At 34.6% G+C, this 16,290-nt stretch overlaps 1 protein-coding gene across 1 annotated transcript in view; it reads left to right on the forward strand.

The window, feature by feature from the left end:
• The window catches only part of THSD7A (thrombospondin type 1 domain containing 7A), a 493,154-nt gene that overhangs the window by 188,707 nt on the left and 288,157 nt on the right, over positions 1-16,290 (forward strand). The window contains exon 2 of the mRNA XM_064380361.1: positions 8,045-8,876. Within this exon, the coding sequence (XP_064236431.1) occupies positions 8,062-8,876 (815 nt within the window). The 5' untranslated portion in view covers positions 8,045-8,061. The remainder of the gene's footprint in view (positions 1-8,044; positions 8,877-16,290) is intronic.

A 16,290-nucleotide genomic window follows, 5' to 3' on the forward strand; every position in this document is an offset into this window, starting at 1 on the left:
GTTAGTGAAGGTCTGCATCTGAAAAACAGAAAATATTATACTCAAAATAACACAAAACACTGACAGAAAATACACTTTAATGGTCAGAGAAAATGTTAACAGTTCAAATAAATATATTGAGAAAAAAACATCCATGAGAATGCTGGAAATATAGAAACCAATTAAACAAATAATTTATAGGAGAGAAAATTGTTATGTTAAAAGTTGTATGTAATGAAGATTTAACTAAAACAACAGTGGATTTGGGCATATTCATCAAATTAACAAAAGAAAATATTATAAAAACCAATGCTGAGCAGGGTGTAGTGATAAAATACAGATTTCTACAAGTTTCTTTGAAAACTCAATTGGGCAACAGGTATTTTAAAACCTTAAAATTGTCAAATGCTTTGACTCAGGTTTTCACTTTAATGGAGTGTAACCTAAGGAAATTGTCACTGATACATGCAGACTTTAATATACTGTCACTTGAAAACGTGAATCTTTTTGTGTGACAGAAAGGCACTTCACAACTGTATCACAAACATTTCTCATAATATTGGTACTTAGCTTATGGTTCAGGTAGAGTTAGGAAATGATGGGAGCTAATGACATGGTTCATATTTCATTTCTAAAATGAGGAAACCAGAATGCAAAGAGGTTAAGTAATTTTAAAGGAATATTTAACATAATAGATCCTAAAAATAGATTCTTGTGTTTAGCATTGTAAAATCAGCTACCCTAGTCACTGAGTCCGCACTCATTTTCTCATCAGATTTAAACAGTCTGTTCTAATTTTGTACATGTAATTTGACATTCTTATATAATTTCTTATTAAAGTTTAATTAATTTTTGAAGATGAAAGCTCAGCTTGACAGCCACAGTGATCTCTCCTTATTCACCAAACTGATTTGTCATTTGAGAGTTATGTTTTAAATTAAAATTAAATTAAAACTCAAGTCAAAGAAGCCACAAGCTCTCCTCTTGTTTTTCCTCTGAAAGAAATTTAAATCAAATTTAGATAAAAAATATTCAAAATGTATTTTTGTATATTCACAAATCCATACAAAGGATTCTATGAGGCAGAGCACATATTTATAATTAAATCAATTCAATTAGTATAATTTTGAATGGGACAGTATGCTAGGCATTCAGATCACCAGTCTACGGCACTATTTTAAGGCAAACATTTAAGACCATATGTTTGCTTCTATCTACGGCAAAAAATCATTTAAAATGACCAAATGAATACAAAATAGGCAAAAAGATGTTTTGATGCTGAAAAACAGGGACGGATATTATGAACTCTTCAGAAGCTTTGACATCTTTCTGGAAACCACAATATACAAAAGAATTAAGGTAAAGAAATTAAGACTATTTTTTTAGCCAAATAATGGACTCTCCAAGAAAATAAGCACATAGGATTTCCCCAATAGGAGCTCGCACTTGGAGGAACGGCAATCCGCAAATATTAGAGGTTGAGAGATTTGTTCTCAGGAATTGCTGTTGGAAGGGCAACCTGGCATATTTTGGTGGGTGCTTTTGCAATGCTACATGTATCAAAAGCTTGAAAGTGTGCAAAAGCCTTTCACCAAATTATCTGACTGAGGTAGAACAATGGAGTTTAATTATAGCATTCTTTATAATATTGGAAATAATCAGGAAAGACCTACATGTCCACTGATAGAACATCAGTTAGAAAAAAATCATGGTAAATTGATAAAAACAAAGAACTATACAAACATAATATAGATCTAAATGGGAAAATATGAAGAGCAAAGGAGATTATATATCTGTCTAGAAGGTTCAATCTGTGTGTGTGTATGTGTGTGTGTGTGGTGTATCTATTGAAATTGAATTATTTGTGTAGCATATTGTGAGTTAAATGGCAAATTATAAAACAGCTAATTGATAGCACAATTCTACATTTACTTTTAAGTAAATTTATATTTTAATTGCTCAGAAGAATGACAGCAAAGTATGATGACTAAGATTAGTTATCTTTGGTTTATGAAATTTATCAGGAACTTTTCTTTCCTATTATTTAACAGTAATTTATCATCTTTTTACAGTGATCTTGTTGGGTAAAAGCAAATAGAAATTTTGTTTTAGTTTTTTCAATTGCAATTTTTAAATAGGACGTGTAGCATTCAAGAGACAGAATTTAGTATATTACTAAGCTGTTTGTGTACTCCTTGATCTTAGTAAAGTAGGACATGCCGTTCTGTAACCAAATCCAGGAGGGGAAAACACACTACCTCATTTGAAGGATGCAAACATATTTAGTCCAACAAGAAACTGGCTCATTTGAGAGTTTTATAGCAAACAAGAACAAAAAGTCGTTTGCATAATTTCTCATGCTCCTTTTATGGTGTTTCTCTTTTATAAGGCGCTTTGGAACAGTTGCTGGCCACCTGTCAATAATGTGGCCTTTTATAGACTCAACCTTTTATTGTTCTCATGCCCTTGACATATAAAAAGCAGTCTTAGAGAAGTCAGTGTTAAATATGGTGGGGAAATAGTAATTTTAAATTTAGAAGGCTGTCTTTTGTAGACTGAAATAAAGAGACAGTTTTGAATGGCATCAAGAGAATAGGCACGTTATAAAATCCTCTTTAACAGGAATAAAAATAAATTCATTATTTTATCAACAGTTTGGTGAAGTTAGTGCAGAATTATATTTAAAGCACTAGCCTAAGAAAAACTGAGCCAAGTAGCATTCATTTAAAGTTTTTACCACAATTTTGCATAATTTTACATTGATTCCAAGTGAAAATATTTGTATTGTGAGTCTATCAATTACACGCAAGTTTTGGATATATAAAACAGTTGCTTTAATTTCCTTTTAGTGAAATAAGACATCCAGTGTTTCCCTCTGGATTTACATAAAATCTGTCAAGCTAAGTGTTCTACACATATTTATCGACCCACATTATAGAAGTGCTTTGTGTGATACTGAGTAAACACCATCCAGCAAATCTATGTGCAGGAATACATTTCCATTCACGTGGGGTATTATCCATAGCCTCAAATAGAAAGCTGCCTATCCTTTATTTTGCTCAGTTAGATTCCAAATTCCTTCTAAATGATCATGAACAAGAACAATAAAAGAAGCAAGTTTTGAACCGATGATAATTCTTACTGTTCTTTTCAAAAACCAAACACTACTCCCCCAGATCTTCTACTACCACTACCTCCCACTCTTAGTAATGTAAGATGCAGAGCTGAATTTTAACATTTATGCAGAGACATTTGCTGCACACTGTCATATTTTAATTGGTAGAGGATTTCATGTTTTCCTTGATAGAGTTTACGTATTGGGTTTTCAAATTGTACTTTAAAACATTTGCGCCCCTTGAAACATGGTAGCTAATTGGGTTAACAATTCTCAGTTGTCAAGAGGAGTTTTAGATTGGTCCATTTCTATTCAATCTGGTCCCTTTTCAGTGTGTACTTGTGTCAAGACTGCTGGAGGGCAGAAGTAGACAGCCCTTCACTGTGTGTGCTGTGGGGAAGATCTGATCTTTCAAGGGGTTGGTTAATTGGACACACATGTGATACCCAAGGTGCAATGAAAAGATAAGAGCAGTTAAAGCCTACAAGGTGGATAATGGGTTTTTTTTTAGTTTCAATCATGATTATATTTCCTCTGCTTTTGCTGGTGCCTTCATGCATTTTATTGTTTTCCTTTAGCCTCAGTAGGTATTTTTATACATCTGCATGAAGTTTTCTCGGATATATTATCTGCTGGTTCTGTGTAAATAAAATTGGAATAAAATAAATTCCACAGTGTTATCTGTCAGTAGCTGGTTAATAAAAATCTGTGATAATACTATTAAAATGGGAATTTAAATATATTTGTATTTATAACATATGCTTTTCTGAGTTATCTAAGCAAACTTTAGCAATTATTATGCCTTATCTATATATAATAGTATTATTGAATTCAATCATTTATTCCTGCTGGCATTGACATTAAAAATATGCCTTGGATATTAAGATCTGTAAACTAATTTCTCTCCTTTCTGAACAAAATTATTGAGGCAATTTATCCAAAAGTAAGCTATGGAAATTAAGTGACATGTTCAAACTATGGAATGTAACTGGTTATTCCATTAAATTAGCAGAAGTGCAAAGCTTTTACAAATATAACTAGCTAATTAAGCATATGTAAAAGATATACACACACACATGCATGTGATATTCCTGGTATTCAGTAAGGAACATCTAAGTAAGAACTATCTTACTTTTATGATGAATTCTGAATTTGAATTTGTGATAACACTTGTCAATATTTCTATATATCAAATGGTAATTTTTATATTAATTGATCAAAAAACTATTTTCATTGACTAACCAGCCTCTGTAGTGGAATCAGCACTGTGAAAAATCAATAGAGAACTAGGTGATTAGAAATGTTCTTGGCTGATAAAATTTAGTTTCTCAAAACAAAAGAATGAAAATATACTCCCTGACCCCTTTAGGGAGTGCATTTTTATTTTGTATAAAGTGGGAAAAGAACATTTGATTCATGATGTTATAAATAAGATGCCAGTATTATTAAACTTTTATATGAGCTGTTTTATTTCTTAAGGCATTTATACATTTTGAGTAGAAATAAAATATCATATTTTTAGATGTAGCTGAAAATCATTGCAGAAGTATGTACTTTTAACTAGCTCTGAAGGCAAGAGAATAGTCTAGTAAGAAATACTGTAGTTGACACCCATGATCATCTGAAATCTGCCTCTAAGATAATGCTAATTTCAGAAAAACATTGTGTATATTTAGCTATTACTACCATGGGTAACGTGGAAAAATTAGAGGTTCTCAAGATTACTCTGTGGTTCTGACCGTAATTAAATATAGATTTGTATTTTTAAGTTATGTCACTAGTATCTGCTTGTGTTTTCAATAATTAGATAAAAATCAAAAATCTCTAGATAATGATATATTGGAAAGTCTTAAAGGAAAAGCACATTTTGTCTTTATCCACAATTAATTGTTCAAATGGCATCTGTTGAATCATAAATTGATTGGAATTATTTTCTTGATTTGGTTTCTGATTTTATTCATTCATTCAAAAATATTATTGAACTTGTTCTGTGTGTTCTGTCTACATTTGTTGAGGGTAAACAAGGGTCTGTCCTCAAGGGGCCATATATAGAGTCAGTCTAATGTGATAAACAGATACTAAATATTTGATAAACATTACTAATTATACTACCTTAAAGTGTGACTAACATTTAAACATTATGTGAGAAACACACATAGTGCTCTGGAAGTGTGTCAAAAGGGAGCTCTCCATAATTTGATGTAAGTAAACTATGAATCATTTTCAAAGCAACCATGTTCTACTTTTATTTTAGAATGAACTTAGAAGTAAGCCAGATTTTTTTACTAAATTTTCGTTTGTAAGAGTTTAATATCTTAACCAGTCCTTATCTTGTGAAGGGTAATTTTCAGACTTAAGAGTTGACTAGTGTAGCATAGTTCTGTTTCATAGTTGTTTTAGGGAAAAAAAGTTATTTTCAGTATGTTTGTTTTTCTTAGCAATTACATACAGACTTGAGGTCAGTTCACATTTTAAATACTCAGATTTCTGTAATAAAACATTAATTTACATTAATTAGCAAATCGCATCTATTAGTAATAGTGAAGCCTTCCCAAAAATGTACAATTATGTTTTTTAAGTGACAAGTCATAAGTCCATTATAAAAAATCATTTGTTTACACTTTGAGGATAAAAGGCTAATTTTTTTCTTAATAACCACGATCTGATTATTCAGTCTAACTTCGTAATTAATTTCAAAAATTAGAAAACAATAATATATCAGGAAGTTAAACTAAATTACATCTGGGATTTAGAGTCTGAGTTAGTACAAGACACTTATATTTTCAAATTCAGACTTAATGGCAGATAGTTTACTCCTAATTTGAGAGTCTGATATAAATATGTTTTTATATGCTGTCTTCAGGTGGAAAATAAGGACCAATGTTTTGTTCAAGCACAGTGAGGATGGGGAATAAATGCCAAGGATGTGTGGAATTAATTCTAAAATTTTATACATATTACTAGGTTCTCTTATTAAGAAGTGTCCTAGGTTCTGAGTATTTAGAAAATCTTTAAGAAAGAATCACCAGATTTGTGAACATATATTTTTCAACAAATTAAAAATAAGATTAAAGTATTATTAGGTGGATTGCATTTTGACAGATGCAACAAACCCACTGGCTTTCTAAGCCCATAAAGTTTCAGTATTAACACTTCAAGGAGACTGTTCCCCAATATCCTTGAGTATTTTATATCCCTCATAAGTATGTTACATTCCTTATAAGCATGAGTATTTTACATCCTTATAATTCTTTGTATACAAACTTCATAAAGGAATGATATGGGTATGCCAAGTATCTAATATTTACTTTCATGCAATAATGATTAGTTAGAACCATATTTACAGCAAGTCTCTATTCTATTTACAACTCCATAATGACATTTGTAAGGAAATTCTCAACGAATTTTAAACATCTTTCATATTAAACAAAATTAAATGTTTAGATTAACTATAATACGTACATTCTTTATTTTTTTTATTTGTATACTAACAGTTGTTTTGTATAGAAGAAGCTAACTGAGGCTACAGCTCTAACGTCCAAGATAAATCATATGACTAAAAGTTGGAACTGTAATCTAAAATACAGAATGGCTTTGTTATTCATTAAATATTTAAACTTGGCAAATTACTTTTTCTTCTTGATTCCTGTTTTCTCATCCATAGAATGAATCCATTGACCTACTTTAGTGGGTTACACTTTTCCACAATAGAAACCTCTTGCAGACATAATCTTATGCATAATCCCCACGTGAATAAAACTGAATACTACAAATAGAGTTCTTCTTACAAAAGCAGCAATGAGGGAGGATGGCACCAGTGTAAGGGTGTGAGGGGCACTAGAGCTCACCCCCCGTGTTGGTCCTCAGCTTCCCACACAACAGATAGAAAATGGCTCTAAGGCACATCAAAGAATTTCTCAAATTCATGGAATACTTTTCGAAAATCATGTAATCATATGATTTTTAAGTTTCTTTATGATTCCAAAATAATACAATTCTCAATTTCATAAATTGGGATCTGTCTGTTAAAGCACTAAAAATCATAGCATCTACCTTAGAAAAAAATAATATGTGCAAATATAAGGTTTAAATCTATTCTAAGAAGGATTTCACAGAAAAAAAACGGATTTCATATTAAAGCCACTGATATAAGTATTCCATAAAACAGCTCTATAACACCAAATCCTTCATGTTAAGAAATGAATAAATAAATAAGACCCCAAGTAACCACTCAATGATTAGAAAATTGCAAAAATATTTTAGTTAAATTTAAATTCCCTTACCCAGCTCTATACTTCACTGGGGAAATAGGAAAAAAAATAAATTTGGTAAATTTAAAGGCACATTTACACACCTAAATGAAGATTTTTGCCTCCTAGCTTTGGTAACCAGAAAGTGAACACTTTAAGGTCTACCAGCACTCATAATATACAACTATCAGACCCTTGCAGTCGTAGTCTACGAAAATAAAAAACGATGTAGAAGAGAGCAAGTTTCACAAAATAGTTAATTGTCCAGGAAGAGAAATGCCTGCAAGAAGTTCTTCACACACGGGGCCATTTTCTTTGCCAGTTACTGAAATCGATTTGATGATTGTGAGGCAGGAGTAATGAGTTTTCCCTGTGACTAATTTCTGATGTCCTTTATCAGCAAGGATTTCTAACTCCTAAAATAAAGGAAATGAACTAAACCAAACTTTTAGTAATTCCAAAAGGACCCAACGAGAAATTGTCCCAGCAGTTACCTTATATAGACTCTGTGACACAGTTCCCCTTTTGCAGAAATTCTTAGTACAGATCATTACTTTCCAACAGTCGTGTACAGAGACCTAACTTTATAACACCTCTGGGAAGTTAATGTACTAGGTCTTGAAAGGTCTTTCTGGAATGTGAAGTAACGTGTAGTTTTCTTCTAGTAGCACTGCTAATTTTTGTGTTGCAATTTTTGCAGGTCCATGGGGCCGATGCATGGGAGATGAATGTGGTCCAGGAGGCATCCAAACGAGGGCTGTGTGGTGCGCTCATGTGGAGGGATGGACGACGCTGCATACTAACTGTAAGCAGGCCGAGAGACCCAATAACCAGCAGAATTGTTTCAAAGTTTGCGACTGGCACAAGGAATTGTACGACTGGAGGCTGGGACCCTGGAATCAGTGTCAGCCCGTGATTTCAAAAAGCCTAGAGAAACCTCCTGAGTGCATTAAGGGGGAAGAAGGTATTCAGGTGCGGGAGATAGCGTGCATCCAGAAAGACAAAGATATTCCTGCGGAGGATATCATCTGTGAGTACTTTGAGCCCAAGCCTCTCCTGGAGCAGGCGTGCCTCATTCCTTGCCAGCAAGATTGCATTGTGTCTGAGTTCTCGGCCTGGTCCGAATGCTCCAAGACCTGCGGCAGCGGGCTCCAGCACCGGACGCGTCACGTGGTGGCGCCCCCGCAGTTTGGAGGCTCTGGCTGTCCAAACTTGACGGAGTTCCAGGTGTGCCAGTCCAGCCCCTGCGAGGCCGAAGAGCTCATGTACAGCCTGCATGTGGGGCCCTGGAGCGCCTGCTCAATGCCCCACTCCCGGCAAGTAAGACAAGCAAGGAGACGCGGGAAGAATAAAGAACGGGAAAAGGACCGCAGCAAAGGACTAAAAGATCCAGAAGCCCGCGAGCTTATTAAGAAAAAGAGAAACAGAAACAGACAGAACAGACAAGAGAATAAATATTGGGACATCCAGATTGGATATCAGACCAGAGAGGTTATGTGTATTAACAAGACGGGGAAAGCTGCTGATCTGAGGTAACGTTTTAATTTCTGTTAACTACACAGGCCTGTCAAGATCATGAGTACCTGTGACATCCTGTACTAGCTAATAACTTCTAGATTACATACAGGCACAACCTAGGCTGAGCTACTCCCAAATGTAAGGCTTCTGAGCTTGTGTGAGTTTCTCGGTGTTGTTTCTATTGTGCCCACGTTTAGGCCATGTACTACTTAAGTAATTTTGATCTTCCTTTCAAAGTCTGGAGCAGGAGCGATTCTTCATAAAAAGATACTGCTTCTTCTCTGTGAGTAGACGGTGCTGTTTCCCTATGATAGAAAATAATTTTGCTTAGAGGCTGGAGTATTGAGATTTTAAATTCAGATCCTTTTTTTAGTCAGTTAATAGAAAAAGGTATACTTATAATCTCTCCAAGTTAACAGCATTTTCAGAATTACCCTATAAACAAATCTGCTCTAAACAACAACCCAGGGAGCTATACCTGAGAATAATTTTCTTGTACATTGTATAATAATGGAATAACTTCCTTCAGAGAAGAAAACAGCAACCAGCCAAAAATAAGGTAAGTAGAGGGTATTGGATCATGAGTAGCCTCATTCAGGAAACGTGTAACTAATTAGCTTCATTTTCTAGACAGAAATTAATTGACAAATTATCTGGGTGCATAATGACTATATTATGAAAAACTATCTCATGTGTGATTTACGTGTTGTGAAAATGATTTTCATTGAGGATTATCTGAAAGACATGATGTTCTCTGGGTATTTTTAATTTTGCTCTTGGATAAACCAGACCATCTGGGAGTGGCTTATCTGGATATTTGCATAATTGCTTTTTCAGAAATATTTATGCAGTTATGATTTGGTTTGAACTGAAAGAATTTATAGAAACATCAGTAAGAACTGTATATCAGATTGATTGCAGAAATAGCATTGAAAGTGTCATCAACTCTATCACACAGTCTTTTCTCTTGATTGAAAACATATAAGATAAATTTCCCTGAAGTTTCAACCTCTCTGCTTTTGGTGAACAGCTGGATTGTTTTTCTTATGCCCTCTGGAAATCTTGTAACGGACAACATTTGCACGTTTACTTCCGCTAAGAACCTAAATAGGACTGTGTGGCATGCCTGTTGTTTATTAACATATCTTTAGCTTTATCTTTTTTCTCACCCTATTTTTTTTGACCTATTCTTATCTACTGATTTTGCTCTGTATAGATTTTGAAATCTGGTTTAAAGTGTTTTGGAAAATGATATAGTTTAAATAGATAAACAAAAATTGATTGGTCTAAGACAATAACTTTCTCCCGTCATAGAGTTCTGGTTACTGTTTTTAGAATTTTTGCTACTCTCTCCCCTCTTTGTATTGATACGATTGCAGTTTATTTCAGCTGTACAGTAATTTGCTCTTTTTCCATTCTAGTTCTGGTCCTGTGACCTTGAATGAAGGTTGTTTGTTCTGCCTTTGTTCTCTAGGTTTCCTACAACTCCTTAAATGTGTGTGTGTGTGTGTGTGTGTGTGTGTGTGTGTGTACCTCTGATTCAGTATCATGCATATTTTCAACTCAATTCCTGTTTAGTTCTTTTCTGACTATCCTTATTCTGGTGATTTCCTTATGCCTTTTCCCGAAGTATATTACAGTTATATTAGTTACTTGGCTCACATCAAATAATTGAATGAGCCTCCAAGGCAAGTTGACTTGTCTCCTGCTGTCACTGAGTTAGCATGCTGTAGACATTTAATTTAATGTTGACTACTCAATTAAAAGTGTAATGAGGATAGTAGTACTATTGCATAGAGCCTAATTCTCTTGACTAGCAACTTGTCGTATAAAGTATTCTTAACTGTAAAAGGTAGTTAACTACTAAAGGGATCACAAAGGGGTGACATTATGTTATAAGAAAGATATATCTGGGCTGGGTGCGGAGGCTCACACCTATAATCCCACTTTTGGGAGTGGGGATTATGAGTTATTTGAGTGAATAGCTCATAATGAGAATTCAGTTATTTGAATTAAACTAACATACTTAAAAATGCAGAACTTATTTGGCAGGAACTTATGTCCCATTAGAAATACCATACATAACTTTCAATAAATCGATAGTTGCATATATGTTCTGACTTATTACAGTATAGGTTAAACTTTATGTTAAATAAATTGGTTGTTAATATTCCTATTATATATGAATTATAATGTGTGATCAAGAAAGTCCTAGTGAAGAAAAGACAAAAATCAGGTATTTTGACCTGTGTCCTGCTCAGATATTATCCCATGATATCAGTGAAGCCAATAAAGTGAAGAGTGAATCAATGACATCACCAAACCTCAGGGCCACAGATCAAGAACTTAGTGATCAAATTTAAAATGTTTTAGCTTCTGTCCAATCCAGAAACAATTTTATCATGTAGGAGAATAAAAATAATTTAATATGGCTAAAAATTATATTGTAATAACTGCATTAAGTTTAACTGAATAAACCGAAGAATCTGGGGAAGCAGATCACAGACGAAAATAATTTTAGCAGAATTACTGCTAAAATGTTTAAGTTAACAATGATAGATGTGCCCTGCTTTCTGCTTTCCAAAAGACCAAAATCAATAAGAATGAAAAACACAAATAAAACTCTATTTTTTATGACAGCAGGAAACATTCAAAGTCCCAAACCACAATTGATGCAGAAATTGGGCTAATGTGGTGAAATTAGACATAACTTACGGAGGAAACTTAGAATGGCATTATATGTTATCAGCTTTCATAAACACTCAGAATCTTCGAGAGTAGCCTGAGCTTTCTGTGAGACAACCCAGTGATACTTCCTTACTATGACATGGTCTGTGTCAGTGAAAAGGGCTGCTGAAGCATACTTGAGCTCTGCTTAAGATCAGAATAGCATAATACACGAAGCCCACCATGCCATTATTGCTAACGAAAGACTATCAGCTTGACAGACTGAGGGGTTAAATTTTTGACAACCAGTGGAAGAGAATTCTAAATTATTACACACACACTAGGACACTGGAAGCGTCCCTGTAAACCACTGACTTCCAGCCAGGCTGGGTAGAATCTTACCATGACCAAGAGTTGGTATAAAAGTATACCAAGTATTTCTCCAGGAAACCAAAGATGTTAAGGGAAATATGGTTTTCTGAATTCAAAACAGAAGGAATTTCAGTATTCAAAAAAGAAATAAGAAAACAGAGTTTAAAAGTAATCTGTCAGAGTTCAAAAAAGAGATGGAGGAGAGATATAAAATAAGAACAGAAATGCAATTCACATTAGAAGCAATAAAAATGGAAAAATATTTGGTGGCAAAAAGAGTCAATGACATGGAGAACAGTTTGAGAACATCAAATAAACTAATTTTTTTAAAAAATGGTGGATATGCAAAGAAAGGAGATTATTATATGAAATGCTGATATTCCTGAAGATAGAACCAGAAAAATTAAAACAGAAAACAAAACAAAATACAAGGATAAGCCTTTCCTGAAATTAAAAGAAGACCTTGATTCACACATCGAAATTGTACAAGACTAATATTCTGCAAGGAGAAGTTGAAATAATGACCTGATGGGAGAACTAATATAGATCAATTTTTATGGAGAGAGATAGGCAAAGAGGCATCAAACTGAAAGCGAGACAGTGCTCAATTGTGAAACATTAGAAGCATCTCTTTAAAGTAAAAAATAAGACAGGATAGCACATTATCTCCCCTATTAGTTAACATTGATCAGCAAGTACCAGTCAATGTCCCTGCAAAGAGCAGGAAATGAAAATTGGGCAGCAAGTGGCAAAAATAAGACCTTTTCCCTCAGATATTATAGTTCTGGAATATTCCAGCTAATTGATTAAAATTATAAACAATAAAAAATTCAATAAGCTTGATGTAGACATGTATAATATCCAAAAATCAATATATTCCCTAGATGCTTAAAAATTAAGTATTATAATGGGGAAAAAGATTAAAGTATCACATTTGCAAAAGGAACACTTAAAACAAATCTGTAAATAAGCCTAACTATAAAAGTTCTGTGCTTAACACTAGACTTGGAAAAACAGAAAAAGATGTAGTTGTGCTTGTCTAGAACATTTAGTAAATATACCAACTGTCTGTCCATTGTCACTGTAAAATTCACAAGGAAAAATAGACATATAAGACCGGCCAGGAAAATACTGATAAATAAAGAGAGGGGAAAGGCTAACTCCACAAGGTAATTAAGTGCATTATACTCTATGGTAATAATGGTAACAAGTAATGTAATAAATTATATTTATACAAACAGATTAGGCATAGCCATTGTTATTATTTACAGGAAAATATATATTATATCCGTGTAAGGAACTGTTTACCAATTAGTTCCCAGATCCCAGCCAAGGGCAAACCCTTCAAGCAGGCCTATCTTTTTTTTTTTTTAATTTCTTTATTATACTTTAGGTACATACTATATCTGGCATTTCTCCCCATGTTATCCCTCCCCATCCTCCCCTCCCTCCCCACCCCTGACTGTCTCTCCCCTACCCCTGCCAACAGCCCCCAGTGTGTGATGCTCCTCTTCCTGAGTCCACATGTTTTCGTTGTTCAACACCCACCTATGAGTGAGAACATGCAGTGTTTGGCTTTCTGTTCTTGTGTCAGTTTGCTGAGAACCATGGTTTCTAGATTCATCCAAGTCCCTACAAAGGACACGAACTCATCATTTTTTATGGCTGTGTAGTATTCCATGGTGTATATGTACCACATTTTCTTTGTCCAGTCTATCATTGATGGGCATTTGGGTGGGTTCCAGGTCTTTACTATTGTACATAGGGCTGCGATGAACATACATGTGCATGTGTCTTTATAGTAGAATGATTTATAGTTCTTTGGGTATATACCCAGTAATGGGATTGCTGGATCAAATGGAATTTCTATTTCTAGATCCTTGAGAAATCACCACAGTGTCTTCCACAATGGTTGAACTAGTTTACTCTCCCACCAACTGTGTAAGAGTGTTCCTATTTCTCCACATCCTCTCCAGCATTTGTTGTCTCCTGAATTTTTAATGATCGCCATTCCAACTGGCATGAGATGATATCTCAGTGTGGTTTCAATTTGCATTTCTCTAATGACCAGTGATGATGAGCATTTTTTCATACATTTGTTGGCCTCCATATATTTCTTCTTTTTTCTAAGGATAGAAGTCTCAGCCTACTGTACTAACTTCTTATGAGTGTTAAATAAAATATATAGGAGGCCTTTGGTCTGGATTGAGCCTCATCTTCCTGCACCAGGTGCAACAGACCAAAACAAAATGGTGTTGCTTGTACAAAAGTTCCAGTCACCAAGCTGAAAGTAAGTTATTTATCTGACATTCTGAGAAAGCAAGAGAGAGGGAGATATAATAGGCCAGTCCTACAGACATGATAAGGGCTTTTTTTCTGCTGTAATCTTTACAAGAAAAGTAACTTTGAAATGACAAATCCATGTTTTGTTTTCTGTCTCAGCCCTTTACTATCTATAAAATCAACCTCCTCAGCTCAGCTCACGGGAATATTCATTCCACTTGTGGACTGAAGTGTTGCCAAGTTCTGTAATTGCAGATCAAACCTATTAACATATTGAAATGTGTTATAATCTTTTCTTTTGACATAGAGAAAATCATACAGTTATTACCACATTTGGAATTAAACATGAGGAAATAAAGGCAATTTTACTCTACTCCCCTGTCTTGAAATCAACCAGTAACCCCAATCAAGGAAATACTCAATCTACAGTTAAAAAAAAAAAAAGAAAAATGGAAAACTGAAAAAAAGGAAGTGTCCATATGACAAATATATGCTTCAAGGACAGAGGAAGCTAGTACCTGAAGCATGACAGAGAGTCCTCTAAAGCACCCAGTGGCACAATCCATGAAGCTCATTCACGGCTCTTTTTATTGTATAATCCAGTCTGGTTGGGGGAAAGAAAAGACACAGGGAATCTGGGGAAGGTCTCTTAAGAGCCGTTCCCCACCCTAGAATCACAGAAGTGTAGCTGTTGGAGAAATTAAGCAGAAATATTATTTTCTGGCCTTCTGGCTGAGGGAAGCTGTCAAAGGTGGAGTGGAGGAGGAATAGGGAGAGGAGGCAGCCATCTCCAGACTACAGCAAGCACAGCCTGTGATTGCCATTGCATCCCCACTCTAGAATGCTCTACCTGACCCAGCTCACCTTCTCCTCAGATAAAGAACCAAATGTGCGTATCAAAGAGCAAGGAACAAGGATGACATCTGCTCTAGGTAAAACTAGAAATGTTTAATGGATGTCATGCTTACTTTTGCAAATATCTTCCATTTGAACCCACCTTGTTTTGTCAAATTGTCTGACAAGGACAATTAATGGTAACCCTAATTCCAGGAGAAGCACTTCAAAAAAGTGTGGGAAATCCAGCCCAGTGAATTCCTGAGGGAATAAGACAGATTTAGGATTTAAAACAGATTTCTGTTGGCTAAGCCAAAAAAAGGTAGAACTATCCAGCTTCTAGATAATTCCATAAAGTGGATACTTCAGGCACAAATACATAGGATAAGCATAACTGAGTAAAACACGAAGGAGTGCGTAATCTAATAACCTGTAGAAATACTAACCAGCTGGTCTGGTCAAAATTATAATTCAAAAATAACTTGACTTCTATTTTGTTAAAGGTGAATTTTCATCTCATTTCTGTTTCATTTTTCATTTTAAGTCACTATACAAATTCAGCCTTAGCATTTCAGATAGTAATGAATAGTACTTCTTAAAGTGGCTTTCTGATTTTGTTTTCTAAGCCCAGCCTTATTTGGCATACCCTCTCGTCTTCAAATTTAAAACTGTTGAGCAGAAAATTGTATTTATTCTCAACACGACTTATCTCTTTATGCCTGGTTCTTATTTTACCTTAGAACACTAGTTGTTAATTACTCCAACCTTCTGTTTTAGGATTACTTTCCAGAATGGTGATATCAAACATGAATATAAAGCACTTACTTTATAACAGTTGCAGAGCTGGCTGAAGCAATAAGAATGGAATTTAAGTAATGGATAATTAGGAGAAATAAATAATAAATAAGAATAGTATACCTATGCACTCATGGCTACAGAGTATCGAACAAGTCATTTACACTTTCTGGGACCCAGCTTTCTCATCTGTAAACCATATGCGTTCTGGGAGAGGCAGTGAGGAGGGAGAGAGGGAGGGAGCCTAAATATAAATCTCTAAAAGGCTTTCAACTTTTGTGATTCTAATGAACCCTGAAGAAAAACTGTACCTAAAATTGCGGACATAAAATCCTATATATATTTGTTGGCAGAGAGTTAATTAATTTTCAACATGGTCTACAAATGTTTCATACTGAAACATCGGGGTGAAATCTAGTGCATATGGACTAAGACAGCTCTCAGCAGTCTTGGGAGTAACTGCAAGGTTATCACTCA

This window comes from Aotus nancymaae, unplaced genomic scaffold, assembly GCF_030222135.1.
Source record: "Aotus nancymaae isolate 86718 unplaced genomic scaffold, 86718_ANA_hifiasm-v0.15.2.pri h1tg000025l, whole genome shotgun sequence".
Taxonomy (NCBI): domain Eukaryota; kingdom Metazoa; phylum Chordata; class Mammalia; order Primates; family Aotidae; genus Aotus; species Aotus nancymaae.